At 46.1% G+C, this 15,246-nt stretch overlaps 1 protein-coding gene across 6 annotated transcripts in view; it reads right to left on the bottom strand.

Moving 5' to 3' along the window:
- Positions 1-2,865: 2,865 nt before the first annotated feature.
- Positions 2,866-15,246, bottom strand: part of OIT3 (oncoprotein induced transcript 3) — a 31,927-nt gene continuing 19,546 nt past the window's right edge. For 5 of the 6 annotated variants that reach the window (XM_082309805.1, XM_082309802.1, XM_082309804.1 and 2 more), the window contains 4 exons: positions 10,519-10,679; positions 9,454-9,869; positions 5,035-5,134; positions 2,866-3,529 (listed from right to left, as the gene is read on the bottom strand). In XM_082309805.1, the coding sequence (XP_082165931.1) occupies positions 3,341-3,529; positions 5,035-5,134; positions 9,454-9,869; positions 10,519-10,679 (866 nt within the window). In that variant the 3' untranslated portion in view covers positions 2,866-3,340. Of the gene's footprint in view, positions 3,530-3,675; positions 3,796-5,034; positions 5,135-9,453; positions 9,870-10,518; positions 10,680-15,246 lie in introns of those variants that run through there. The other variant, XM_082309801.1, reaches the window with a different exon arrangement.

Below are 15,246 nucleotides of genomic sequence, written 5' to 3'. Positions count from 1 at the left end.
ATATCAGATAAAAGCCAGGACAAGTAACCGCTGACAGATGATGATATACACTGGAGAAATTGAACAAAATCTCTCTATCCACACACTGACACTTTGGAGACACCACTAATATAAATCATAATTTCTTCATGCTTTCAGACCACCATTCATCCCAAAACACTACAGATGGCTGCACACAGGGCAGCTACTGAATAAGTGCATTTTTCACTACAAAGTTAAGCCGTGGTAATCTGAAAAATCCCATGAGCAGCTCTACAAAGAAACTTTTGAACCTTCAAGCGGTGGCAGTGACTCAAAAAAACCACCAGATAATCCTGGGTAGGAGAAAACCAGTGCATGAACTACAGTAAAGCTTCTGCAGCCAAACTAAAAATCACTTCCCCTCTGCGCCGCTCCTGCTACTCAGTGGTGTACAGCCACTGAAGCAGCTGATCACGGGACTCTCCAGGTCAACGCACAAACCTTGGGCCATCTTCGCTTCCAGCCTGCTCTGAACAGGTAGAAGACACTGTGCTCACCCGATGGCTTCCTGTTGACTTTGTGTATTGGCGGGATTAGTTACAACTCTTGCTGACGTTCAACTCATTCGGCCAGCGTGCCCTCTCCTCGTAATGGTTCCTCAAACAGCAACCTCTGTGTTTCCCCTGAGGTCGTAAAAGCAGGAACTGGGATGGCAGGTAATAGGGGTTTACTCCTGGATATCCAGTGTTCAGACTTTCTCCTTACATCCTAAGAGAGAACGAGGTGGCATCAGCCAGCACACCAACCACGCACGTCGGACGGCACTGATGCAGCTCAGACTTTGAACTGCGGTTGCAGTGCTGGTTGGACCCTTGGGAGCACTGGTCGGGTACGGTGCCTTCTGGCACACGCGCTGCCTGCTTGTGCAGTGCATTTTGCTCTGTGGCACGGCAGATTAAATTAAAGAAACAAACAAATCCCTTGGCTCTCAAATGAGTTTAGCCTTTGATTTCATGTCCAGGCTGTAATGCTGACGAAGACGAGAGGTGGAAGCAAGAGGTAAACTGGGGAGAGCTAAAAGACTTTGAAAAGTGGTTTTGTTTGTGCCTAGGAGGCATCCCCTCCACATCAGAGGACGAAAGGCCACAGGGCAGTGGTGGATAGTAGACCTACTATCCCGCTTGCAGAGCAAACTAAACGCCTTCCCAGACTGCTCCATTCACATGGCCACACAAACAAGTGTTGCCTCCTCATTACTCTTACAGATTATTTAACTAAAAAGCTTCAGAGCAGAAAGGCTGCTTCGTATGAATTTGTCAGGAAAAAACCCAAATAACATGCATGATAACTGAAGTAAGCCAGGAAATGAACCTCTCCCTCCACCACTCCCCCATGGCCCTTTCATACAAACAAAAAACACCAGTTGCCTCTCCAGAAGGCAACAGCTAATTAATTTAATTTCCCAGCTCTTGTTTTATCAAAACAAGTATATTTAGCAGGGACTGCCTGAACAAAGAAGTGACAGCGGGAAATTACCCGTGTGGTCCTAATGCAGACATGAATCAGCAGAAGACACACGGCAATGCAAGAAGGAAGCTTTTTCATTTCTTTTTCTTTCACATATGGTTAGATAACACGTGAAAAGTGTCTTTCCACTTATACCCACTTATCATCACAGAAACATTTTCAGTTATTCTAACCTAAACACGCACACACACACACATTCCCAAATTGGAAAAGCAGCCATGAAGCCATTTAGAAAAATCATGAAACTCCCAGCCCATCAAATGCCCATTCCTCACTGGAATCTCAGTCACCAGAAAAATAAATCTGTGAAATGGAATATTGCTGAGGTGATTTGTGACTCCCTTCTAAATGGCCCCTTCAAGCGGACTCCCCATCCATTTGAGAGCAGCAACAAATTTTGGCCTTGGCAGCAATTTGGCTGCTTCCAACCGAAGTAGAAAATGGGTAATGCAGACTGGGGAGGGCTTCCAGCACACCTCCAAACACACAGGATAGAGCTGCGCACTGTGAAACTTCTTGCGGAAAACCTCACGAACACACTGCGGTGCCACAGCCAGCACTGGGAGCCGGATCCTTCCTCTCTCACCCTCAGCCCTGCCTCTCCTACTTTGTCCTTCGCTGCTCGCTGTGCCTCCTTCCTTTCACCCCACATTTCTAATCCTTCACCACACAGTGCTCCTGCTCCTGAATGAAGCCCAGAGGAGCCCGAGCTGATCATCCATTATATTTTCTTTGGAAGGAGTTTGACAGCCCAAAGGGATTCCTGACAAGTACGATGCCGCCACCATCACCAGTAATTGTGTCTCTAGCCAGCTCTCACTCACCAGGGGACTGTGAATGCACACAGTCACTCAAACAAGGCTGCCACATCTCCTGTCACCAGGCTCACTGGGGACAATCCTGTCCCCACAACTACCCACATTACATATGATTGCTATGAATACTTAATGTGCATTCCTCAAATCCCTTTGTCAGGAATCACAGCCTCTCTAGACCAGGGTAATGCATTTCAACTTTCAAACAAAGACTTGGTAGCAACACGCTTTGTGGGGACTGTGTGTGTTTATAGATGTTTAATGGTCTTTTTCTTACAAATCAGGGTGCTATAGCGCTTATGAAAGGCACCACATTTTTTGGTGGGGAGAAAAGAGGAAGAAAAATAATGATACACTAAATACAAGAGGAAGCACTGTTAAACTGCATGCAATTATCAAAAGACACTAAAAAAAAATCAAGTTTTATTAAATACCTTCTACTATTTAAAAATAACATTTAAATGTGCCTGCGATAGATCTGAGCTTTAGCTGCCTATAATGACAACTGTTTTATAGCTCCAAGGAACTTACACATTATGAGATATATATTTTTATACATGTTTTTATTAACGGTCATCCAAAAATCTCAGCACATCCGAAAGCTTCAGCATCATTCACAGAACTGCACAGCAAACATGTTCAGCTATGATACTATTTGTATTGTCTGATGAAAGAAGGGCTTGAATAACATTTGTTTAGTCAAGGACGAACAGTCCTGTGGAGCCTGCAGGCGGATGTAGGGAAAGACAAAGTCGGGTAACACTTCAGGCCTGTAAAGAAATAGGGTGCCTTCAACCGAAGGGCTGTTGGGAAGAAATGCAGGTAAAAAACCAAACTGTTCTGCAGTCTGGGTTGCACTCAGAGGGCTGCCTCGTGTGCCCAACATACTTCACAAATAATCATCACGCAGTTAGGGAAACAAGTCCCGAGGTTCAAGTAGGGCTTTACCAAACACCTCGTTTCTCAAACCACCATGAAAGAAGGCATTGATAAGGAAGGTTGGTGTCAGGCAGAGATGGTGCTCCAGTGGGTGGGTGTTAGTCATCAAAGTCGATTCTGATGGGGCCGCCTGTCAGGATGTGGTTTGCCACGTGACCAGATTCCTCCTCCTCCTCCTCGTTCTCCGTCGCAGCCGACCTGCGCACCCGTCTCCGGCAGCCCTGGGCGCAGCGAGAGCTCTCGTCCAGCGCCCCGCACACGAGGATGCGGCAGTGCAAGAACACCTCCTGGAGGGTGGCGAGACAGCAGGCCAAGTCAACATGCAGCTCTGGGAATCAGACTGGCAGCGCTGCCAGCGCTCAGAGAGCATGAGTGACACGATTCCCATAGTACAGCCATTTCTGTCCCCGCATCAACAAGGTCCTTATCCACCATTGCCATCCACAGCCAAACTGGCTGCTCCATCTGTTTTCTTATGTGCCCAGGAAAGGGCACGTTTTCCAGAGCACTCGGCTCAGATCTCGGAGCATGACGTCTGTCTGTTAGCCAAGGGCTAGAGGGAATATGAAGGCGTGAAATGATCCTCCAGAGGAAGGGAGGAAAATGCCAGGAATAAGCTCGGCAGAGCTCGCATGGACTGATAAGAGCTGCATGGTAGGAAGCAGGCCAAGAACGCATGAAGCCTCACAAGGAAACGGACTGATAGAAACGTGCAAGAGAATTTGACATGAGCTGAGAAAACATAAAGCTAGGAGACTGAGAGGCAAAGGAGGAAAATGCAGGTTTATGAAGGGCTAAGACTGGTAGCTGAGGGGAGAAGGAGAACACAAAGGGCAGGGAGACAGCTGCCTTGTCTTTCTGCACAGTAAAGGCAGACAGTGACAGGATTGCTGCTCCCTGCTGTTTAAATGACAAGGAGAGTAAGCAAGTTCCCTGTGAGCAGCAATCAGGGAAGCAAATATTTGTGAATGTTTGGTCAATGGTGAGATTTGAAGCAAAATCCATTGCACAGGCCAGGAGGATGCAGGTTGGAGGCAGCAGTGGCAGACAGCCAAGTGAAATTTCTGAATTCTGAAAGATTTCATCCATTTTAACCCTACTGAGGCTTTCCAGGAGCTGGAGAGGCAACTTTATGCCTTTTGGAGCAAGCAGCATTGGCTGAGCATAACAACAGTGACTGAAGGACCTGATTTCTTCTAGCACAGAAAAGGAAAGCTATTTGCATTAGGAAAATGGCATTATCCTTCAACTGTCCTCCCTCTACAAAGCTTCTGCCCCAGAGTGCCACCAGCCTGGATGGCCTTGTTCCACATTGAATTAAGCAGTATGGTGGCCTTGTATCTGGAAACGTGGTATCTGTACTCACAAGAGCTAGAGAAGATGTAAGGTTGAAGAGATTCAAAATTATAGACTGTCCTCTTTTAAAGACAGGACACTGCATAATGTGCCTAACTCCCTGGGTTTCTGTTTGGTGACTGGGAACACTTTTCTCACCCAGCAGGCAAGGGTCCACTAAGACTACCCTGGAAACAACAATGATTTTAACCTGCTATGGTGCTGATGTTCCACAATTGTCCCTCATATTTTATTTAATTTTAGTTGTTTTCATCACTCTCTCCTAAAGTACCTGTGTCAGGCTCCTGAAAGCCACAACTGCTGGAACAGACACAGCAGCATCTGCCTTGGGCCAGACATTCCTCCCCTTTGCCCTCTAGTACAGCCAGCTTTGTGCTGGGAGTTTTCAGTCAGATCAAGGCTGATGCAATATCTAAGAGATGGGTTTTGAGCTTACCTTGTTGTCTTTGCCCACAAACTTGAACACAGGAACCTGGAAATGCTTGGCAAGATGGTCCTTTGACGTGTACTGTTTCACCGAATCATCGGAAACGCAGCTGGGGAAAGCAGAGGGACAGGCTTTAATGGGTTTCCCAGAAATGGAAAGAGAAAAAACATCCCAGCCTATTTAACCAGAGAAAGGAAAGGAGGGCTTGGCTGTCTCAAGCTAGGCTACCATCCACGTTACTTCCTCTTTGGCCACAGGAGAAGATTTGGGAGTGATGGGGAAAAACACCAGCGATGATAATAGCATCTCCAGACAATGAACAGCTCAGCAGCAGAGAGCTGGCAGGACGTGGTACAGTCCCATCAGGAGAGGTACTGCCAGCGAGCTGCAGGCAAGTTTGTCCTCATTTCACCTTCCTGTGCAACAGTCTGCAGTGATCAACAGAACTGTTATGCAGTATATAATGTATTATATACTTTCTGTATACACATATATATGCACATAAATCACACTTAAAATGAATAAGCTGTTACCCACATTACTAAAATATCACAGATTATATTTTAAAAAAATCAGGATCTACTTTGCTTTACATCATTTGCATTCTTCTTCCTGCTGGACTTGATTGGACAGCTCAAATTCACTACAGCTAAAATTCATAATTTCAACTTCTCCATCACTAGCACTACACAGTCATATGAGAGGTCACAGAACTGTAAGAAAACAAACTACTTTTATAAAAAGTTACATTTCATGTGCAGTCTATTTATAAACTATTACAGCCTATTTAGAGTTTGACAGAGAAACAGCAAGACAAAACGTTACAGTGACTTGATATTTACTGCTGCCTATTGCAAAGCCTTAGGCATTTTGAGAGGCCCAGGTATTGCTTTTGTATCGCATTATAATGCAGCTTGTCCTTTCTAGCAAGTTAATTCCAGAAACGTGGACTTTGCAAGATATTAAAAAAAAAAATAATGGTGGTAGAAGAGACAAGAGGTAATGGTGTAACAGCTGAAAGTCCTACTCTTGCAGCAACCTTTAGCTTCCATCTTTAGACTAGAAATATGTAAGGCATTGTCAGAAATGCTGATATTTGACGTGTTCAATTATTGAACAGCAGCAAACCCCACATCTATATGTAGCTCTGCTTTCACTAGAACACATATTTGGAAATCTGTATGCTGTTCGGCTAACTTGGCTCCGTGGGCGGCAGCCTACCGCAATCCCTCCCAGAATCGCCCTTCTGCTACGCGCAGTAGAGCGGTGTATGTTCATGGCAGCGCTAAGCATTAGTCTGATCATAGCATTATTTTCACCATCACATATTTCTGTAGCTTTACTCAGCCAGTGGAGGTCATGGTCTGAAGGGATATCCCTGTCTGCAGCACTTGTCTAGTTAACTTGCCTGGGAGGCAAACATAAAAAGTCACCCAAGGGGACCTAATAAATTAACACTGTGCATCTAGAAAAATTGCCATAGATTCCTCCCCCCTGAGGCCAAACACTAGATGTTACTAAGTTCTTGAGGATAAAATTGCTTTTAAAAGCAGCATTCCTAAAGGCATCTGATTGTAAAGAATGACAGTTAAAGACTTCTCATAAGTGACTGGCCAAGCTTTGAGGCCATAAATTCAACTCATGGGCATGTCCTCATTTGTGAACATTTAAATTGTGATGCTTTGTGGACACTGGCTCAAACTGACTACTAAATCCCAGGTTCTCCAAAGGTTCCCCACACTGGTGGCAAGAAACCTACTGGTTTGGGGCTAGGGAGAGGGAAAATGGAAGAACAGCAAGGAGGAATCAGGGGTACATGGAGCCCCTACCATGACCCTAAGTATGTCTTATGGAGGGTTCCAACAATGCATTGCAGCATGACAAAAAGAGCTCAGAAACCTCCTGAGTCACAGGGTCAAGCCCTTTTGCATTGTGCATGGGGCCATACCTTGTCCCATCCTCCTAGGAAACCCCCAGACCCTGCTTCCCACCTTGGAGAGGTGAGAAGGGGCAGAGAGCACAGGTATGGAAAGAAAATGAGCGACCCTGGTCAGGATATGGGGAAAATAACTCTTTCCTGTGCATAATGTGCTCAGGTTAGAGGAGCAGAGAGTGGATGTGCCATGAGAGCCGTGCTCTCTCTTATTGGGGGGTTGCAAGGTAGAAAGGAGCCACCTTACCTACAAGCGAGGGGCAGCCGGAGGTGTAACAAGATGAGCCTTGCAACGGAACTACCTTAACCATGTCATGCTCAGATAAATTGCGGCTCCTGACCACATCAGGTTACAACGGATTGCCCTCAGTGACATGACCTTGCTCCAAACACCCCAGAGAGCTGCAATGTTTATCGCCCATGCAATTGGTCAATGCTTTTTATTTATTTTTGTTCTGAGAAAAAGGAAGAACAAGATCAGAAGTGGGAGAGCTAGTCTGGGGCGGGCTAGCTGGGCTAGCAGCAGTATAGGGTATTACAGAGACTGCAGGGAGGGATCTGGGAAAATCCTGATTTCCAGCATGGTCACATCAGCACAGGGAGAGGGTTGAGGTGTCCCACAGAAGGCGGCTCCCACCTCTTGCCAACTGGAGATGGCAGGGAATTAGCAGGGAAGAATGCAGGAGAGGGAACTTCCCCATCCCTCAATCTAAGGTATATCCCTTAAATTTAAACAGCATTTCCCTCTGGAAGCTGCAATTAACTCCTGCAGGTCTGATCCTACATAATCAAACTGATTTAAAAATCCCATCTTTATTGCCTTGGGCTTTTGGGGCTGGGTTGATGGAAGGAAACTGGGTTATTACAGAACTGTTTGGAGCAGGGACAAATCAGCAGTGTATTCAGCTAATTTTACTTTTTAATTGCTGCGAGCACACAGCGAGACAAAGAACTCCAATTAGCTCAATAGCACATCATTAGCCTTCAGTCTAAGTGAGCGGTCCGATTTAAATACAGCATAGCACACGGGGGCTGGCATGTCTGGGGACAGTGGGGCCTGCGGTGACTGCTGGAGAGCAGAGCAGGCAGGATGAGGCTCCAGCCAGCCGGCTCCAGCCCACTTTTCCTTTCGGTGAAGTTTTAATGCCCTCTGCAGGATAACAGTACCAAAGGGGCTGCTGGTGCCCTAAATCCTCCAACTAGTGCTCTGGTGAATTCAAGAGATGACATTTTCTTCCTTCTCCCTTCTCTGTTTGGCTCAGGTTTTGGCCACTGTTTTGAATCCCATCATTTTCACTCATAGTGGGAAATGAATGAATGTTTGGAGCCTTGACTCTGAAGGGTTCACAGGAACAGCCAAGCCAGGGAGCCGATAAATCAATCCTTCCATTATAAATCTGCTTATAAACCCCAGAAATGTCAGGCACAGAAGAACTGCAGCCTAGGATGGAGGGAGAGCAAGCTAATGCTGAAACCTTTGTCAGAAGGAAATGAAAGCAGTATTTTTGTGTACTGTGCTCTGCAGGACCCTTTTGCTACAAGACAATCACATAGGACTTGTCATCACCAGCTGTAACGGTGGATGATTTAGCCTGGCAGCTGAGGAAATAATTGTGTTCCTCATTAGATGGTTTGGCAGACCGAACACAGGACTTATATGAGTGCAGTCCCTTGACTGTGGGGCCATAAGACTTGAGTATGTCTTAGATATTGCTTTGGCTGGACTTTCCTCCCTGGAGGATAGCAGACTGGCTCCCAACTGTGAGATTTCCACAGCATTGTCTGGTTAAGCTGCCAGGCACTGCTGGATGCAAACACTCCGCAGCAACGTTGCACCCTGGCACTGTCATGTTAGCACCCAAACAAGTGTCTGAAAACAGGGTTCATCTTAGGAGCCACAGCAGAGCCCACAGCAATGCTCCCCAAGCCCCTGACACAAAGCAGCCAAACTGAGGGACCCTAAGCTTACTGCATTGACAGGCACCAGAGAGAGAGCAAAGCAAGGGGAGCTCCTGGAGCTCCAATCAGGACCAGCCACGGAATCTTCTGGCTCATGCTATAATAAGGCCCTTACGGGAAAATTAAGAAACTTGCTCCAGTTGCTGTGGCGGCCGCATGGCAGTGGCACACAGCCATCGGGGGGTTGTGCCGATTGGTTTGGCACTCTGCAGGCTGGCAGAGAGAGGATATCAGGAAGGATATCTTTTCTACTGGAGCCAACTCAATTATCCACAAGGGTAGTAACAGGGAAATATGTCCTGTAAAGACTGCACTTGGAGTAACCTCTTTCACTGCCTCCCACTGTTTCTCCCAATCACTTTTGATTGGACAGGTGGTTTCAGCTTGATGGCCTGGCTGCTGGTGATTGCTAGGAACACAGCAGATCGGCTGCTGTGGAAAAGTGATAGTGTTTCCTGCATCACACAGGCAATGCAACTTAGCCCCACTGCCAATTCCTGTCTCATAGCCAGCAACAAAGGGAACAGCGAGCTCACCCGTCTTGAATCAGGTAGTACTTCAGGATCTCATCGATTTTTGAGGTGGGAGTGGCAAAGCAGCTCTCTACCAGTGTCTCTAGTCCATTGACATGCACCAAGGGTTCAATCCCAAAGTACAGAGAGTCCCGAAGCTTGAGGGTGGGAAGAGCACCCCTGTAGGGTTCATCAAAGTCTTTGTCTTTGAAGATCTCAAGAGTGAAGGGAAAGATGCCCTGGTTGCGGCTCATGATTTCCAAGGGTGAGTTCTTGAGGTTGGGCACATAACCTTCGGAGATGGTGTACCGGCGTGGGAACTCACAGGTCACCGGGATCAGCAGCTTGCTGGTGCGCACAATGATGTCCCCATTGCTTCCTGGAGTCTGCTTTGGCAAGCCAGTCACCAGATTGGTGGCAATGATTTTATCATTTATTACCTGCAGCAAAGAAAGGAGTTTAAGGGAAAGGGGAGATCATTGAGAAAGACCTCTGAGTTCAGACTAGCAGCTGAGTTTACCTTGTTCAGGAAACTCAGACATAAACTAGCCACTGAAAGTACAGCTTGTAAATTTACATGCTGCAACCAGGATGATGTTCATCCTTACCTATGACCTAAGGGCCTCTATCAGTTTGCTGTCAACTTCAATGCACTGTACTCCTGCATGAAGCAGAGGAATTTGCTTCCAACTGCTACCCATCTGCTAAAACGAGCTCTCTGGTTCCTGACCAACTGCCAGTGTAACCTTTGAAACATTATCAGGGGACCAGATTCTGTCTCAACAGGAGGGTGAAGAGTGACACCACTTGCACTTCTTGCACTGGAATGATGGTGAAGCGGCCTCTGTGAAGCACTGGGTGAGCAGAAAGCAGTACCTGTGCTGACAGACACACACCACTGGAGAGGAGACGGAACGAGCTCTCCTACTTTGGGATGCCACCGCAGGTCTAGTCTGAGGCCAGCTGCATGGCAACACAGGAAACCGCTGTGATGGTACAGCTAAATCAACTTTATTCCCCAAGTAAGCCATAGCCAAGTCCCCAAATCTGAGAGATCCCAAGAGACAGGACAGCAATGGGTATACATACATCTACAACAGTGCCGCAGGACTTCAAGGAGAAATGGATGTTGACGTGAGTGCCATTGGATACTCCTTTGCAGGAAGTGTTGATGAGGGAAAGGTCCAGGCCTCCAACCAGGTCCTTTGGGATGCTCACCTCAATAGAGCTGGACTTGCACAGGACTGGAACTACAAGAGAAGTCCCCAGAATAACAGTCTGCACTATAAAACTGTCAGGGAGTATCAGTATCGGGGAGGTGGGGAAGGGCTACACCAATTACTATTGGGGGAAAGAAAGGGCAATCATATGCCACATTTATGATACTATCTAACCATAGTAATCTAACTACCTATCTTACATTCCCATCTACACAACACAAACCTCCTGAGCTACCACTGCCTCAAATTCTCCTGGCGTAGCGACACCACAAAAGACAATGAAGATAACGGCTATACTTGCAGCAGAAGCTTAGCTATAGAGTATTTCCAGCTATACTTAATACTCAGCACAGGTTTGATAGATATCTCTTGCACTGATACATCCTGGGAAGAGCCTTTCCCAGATATGGATATCAAATTCACAACATCCCAGGCAAAGCCATTTTTTAAGACCCTTTATCAGGTTTTACGTCAAACCCAGAACAAGTCAAAACAAGGCAGAGTAATTCCATATAGATGCTGAGCTAAAATGGAAGCACCTCAAAATGCCATAATAATATTTTTATAAGCAATAAACCCAGCTCTGACAAACAAACCCAATTAGCTCACTCATTCCACCTCCTTCCAATCTTTGAATTTTAATACAGATCTCCATGTGAACTTTTTTTAATTAAAATTCCATTACATAAGAAGTGGAGAAAACATAGAGATTGGACAAAATTGAAAAGGAAAAAAAGAGGGAATAATCTTCAATAAAAAAGTAATTGCTGTATATATTCCTTGGGTGTATACATATCTATTCAGTTAGATACAGGACAAGCATACTGGTGCATATATTTTGGTCTCTTCTCAGCCAGAAAAACAACCCCCCTCCAGAATTTCCATTTATCATATTTTAAAATCACACGACAAAACTTTCTGCAAATATGTTAGTTCCCCAAGCTTTTTTCTAAAATTAATTACAGTCCCTATCCTTGACATTCATATGATCTGCCTTCCCTGAGTTTCAGTCAAGTTAATTATATTATGCAGCATTCTGGACCTTGGATACAAGGCACACTGCTAAAACATGTCTTTTCCCCGCCTTAAAAAAATTCTCATGTCCCAGCTAAGGTATTTGTCAGCTACTGCGTACCTGCAGGGAATATTTTTTATTAAAAGTTGATCTTTTCAAGGTGATATGCTAAAATGTATGCAGTGTGCCCAAAGCAATGTGCTCTCATAATGACATTGCTGGGTTAGAACAGAAAATTAAAGAACTAAGAATTACCTTAACTTTTCCTCCATCCGCAGCAGAAGGCAAGCGGGAATAACCAAGCCTGTCAAATGGCAAAGCTCACAAGGAGAAAAAGGGACTTTGAGAACACAGAGCAATGCAGAGATTAATATCCTTTGGAGAACTGATTGGCTCAATTTGGATTTAAAGCTTCACTGTTCTAGTGACTCCTTGATGAATAAGAAAATGTAATGCTTTTATAAAGGTGTAATTCAGGGCAAGACAGTTTGGATCCCAGCTGTAATCCTCCAAAGTTCAGGACCAATTTGGTTCAGGCTACCTCTGTTTCTAAATGTCTTTGATCAGCACAAAGGGGAAGAAAGAGGAGACACCTATTTAACCTCCGCTCTGGCATTGCAGGAGTTGTCTGTGTGCACTCCACCACCTGGGCACAGAAACAAGTAAATGAAACCCGTGAGCAGATCCACTTTTGATTCAAGCCAACTCATCACTATTTGGGAAAACACTCTGGGAAACTCCTTATACTAACCGTCTCAGAGTAACTGGTAATGTAATTCAAAACGCCCTAGACATTTGTACACAGAAGAGCAATCAATACTGAGAACAGCATTTCAGTTCTACCAATTTAACAGCGGTGCTGCAAGCAGAGAGACTGCGTGCATCAGTGTGATTCAGCTCTGAGCAGGCCTGATTCCCCCAAGACAGACTGCCAGCAACAGCATTGTAGGGGGAGCAGAAAAGACCTGGGCAAGGTAGCCGTGACTATATGCAGACATGCTATGCCAGGGCAAGCGATGAGGTCCCGACTGCCAGGACTGAGATGTCCAGCAGAAATGAGTTATCCTGGGTGCTAAGGAATCCTCTTTTATTCACAACTTCTTGCATCCGTTCAGAGAGCTGCGCTCTCCTGACTTGCTGCCAGCATCCATCTCTTGTGTCCCTGCCCTGGGCTGACCCCAGCCTGCGAGGCTCCCGAGAGCCTCACCCAGTCTTTGCCAGTCAAACGTTTCAGTTCTTCACCCTCGTACACCGCAGAGCACCTGTAAGTACTGGGAAAGCCTCCTCATTACCGCTTTAAACTCTGCTTTGCACCAAGGCCTGCAAGTAGCCTGACCCTGGTAGGAAGCTTCTCTGGCAAGTCCAACGCTCATTTTGCTGCCTGCTATTGTTGGCACCATGTTCCTTGTCCAGCCCGTGGCTCCTTCCTGGGTCTTTCAAAGTACAGCTGCTTGGAGCAGGGGTTATCTTTTTGCACAGACTGCTCAGTAGAACAGGCTCTCTGGTGCTGGGGAGCCCTGAACCACTGCTACAAACACAAACTACACCGTTGTACCCTGCTTAGCTGCACACAAGGCTTGAGCATGGGAGAGGGGAAAACGGCATTTCACCATCACACTTCAGAAAGAGGTGGGGTACTAGGATGGTCTGCAAAATTCCAAGCATTTCGTTGGCTGCTATCTTTGTAGGAAAACTGTATCCAAGGCTATGATTTCTGTTGAAGATTATTAATGTTTGTTCTCAATGTAGAGACAGTGCAGGGGAGGGCTGATAGGCTGCAGATCCAATTGCTGCAGGCAACTGTGCCTGCCCTGCACTGTTAATTGTACCACTATAAACCTGATTAGATGCCATAAAAAATTGTGTGGTACATTTCCAGATATATTCTATCGTATCTGCTCAAAATTGCAGACCACTGCGTGGGGACATAAATTCATGAAATGCAAAAGAACAAGCAATCTCGCTTTATGAGATGCCGTATCCCGAGCTCCAGCTTGGCACCCGGCAGGGCTGCTGCTCTCATTAGCAGCCTCAGAAGAAGGAGAAACACTGGCTGGGAAATGCATGGCCTTCTAACCCTGCTGGGGTTGCCTCAGGGAGCCAGGATTGAAGAACATTGCTCTTTACTGGCCTGTATCCATCAATCAGACCTTCAATCAGTAAGTATAATCACAGCTCTTGGAAACCCCCATCTCCTCCTCCTCACTTGGCTCTGCTGGAGCGGTAAGCACTACTGAATCCCAAGTGTGCAGTGCTCACCTCTGAAAACAGTGCCCTGCATTTCTAAAAAGCTTAAAAAGCATAAATTTCATCAAGTAGAACCATTCCAACTTCCTCTCTGAGGCATACCTGCCCTGTTGGCCACCATGAAGTATGGATCTGTTCCTCTAACAGATGTCTGAGCACTTTGTAACACATCAGACCACAAGAGATTCTGAGCACAACAGGTAACATGAGCTCACTGGTATTATCTAAAGCCCAAGTGAATTAGCCCATGACAGACTACCTTTCATTGCATTTTAGATCCTGCCCCGGCTATGGACCAAGTCCAGCACATGAGCAACTTCCCACAGAAACGTCTGAAAGCAACCACACAGGTCCTTCGTGGGCCCACCAAGGCAGAACACAAGCAGAGAGCTATGAGGTCTGCCTCTACCAGAGCAGTACCGTGCCTTCTCCGGCTTTGTGCTGAGCCTGAGAGGTCTGAGAAGTGGCCAGGCAAGTCAGATGAGGCCCACCAGAGAGCATTACCTCTGCCTTTCACATGCCCACATAGCTCTCCTCAACACACAGTTTTGACTGAATGCCCCTTCAGCAGCAGATCATAGTAGACATCTTCTCCGTAAGACACAGGCTGCAGGATGCTTTCAGCACCTCAGGGGCTCAGCTAGCTGTGGGATTATGAGACCCAGAAGAATCTTGGATGTAATCCTAGATTGTAAGAAGTCATTGCATGAGGAGCTACAGACCCTCTACTTAACTCTCAATGCCCTCAGGAACTTCTCCCTGATCCTCTGCTCCTTGCACTCATCGCTAGAGCTAAAGTGACCCCTGGGAGCCTGGATGTATTTGCAAAGGAAATCTCACTCAGCTCTTGCAACCCAAAACAGGGAACATGTTTATTCCATGTGCATGCTATAGGTGCAAGTGAGTCAGCAAGAAGGACTCCTTGCACACAGGAATGGAGTAAAGTTCAGATGGAAGGTCTTCCAAGGATAATGTTGCCCTTGCCTCTATGCAGCAGAAGCAACAGTCAATTTTCAAAGGCTATCTTGGGCACTTTTCCAAGGGATAGCAGAAACACCTAGTAGCAGAACTAGTGCCCTGCTTCAAGACATAAGAATGCTTACTGGAATGGCTACCGAGATACTTGGGCAAAAAAAAAAAAAAGGCCTTTCTCTAACTCCATTCTTGGAAGGGACTAAACCACTTTAGCTAAAATTTTAAAAGCCCAGTTTGAAGCATGGGAAATTTCAGTTTTAATAGCATAAATTTGTCAAAGGCAGAGCAATATAATGGGAAATGTTAAGCAATCTTAATTGTAAGTGAATGCTGCCAAAACCACCTGTGATGCAAGATGCA

Source organism: Platalea leucorodia (assembly GCF_965183815.1).
Source record: "Platalea leucorodia genome assembly, chromosome: 4".
Lineage (NCBI taxonomy): Eukaryota > Metazoa > Chordata > Aves > Pelecaniformes > Threskiornithidae > Platalea > Platalea leucorodia.
The sequence above is the reverse complement of the archived record's forward strand: the minus strand, read 5'-3'. Positions and strand labels throughout refer to the sequence as shown.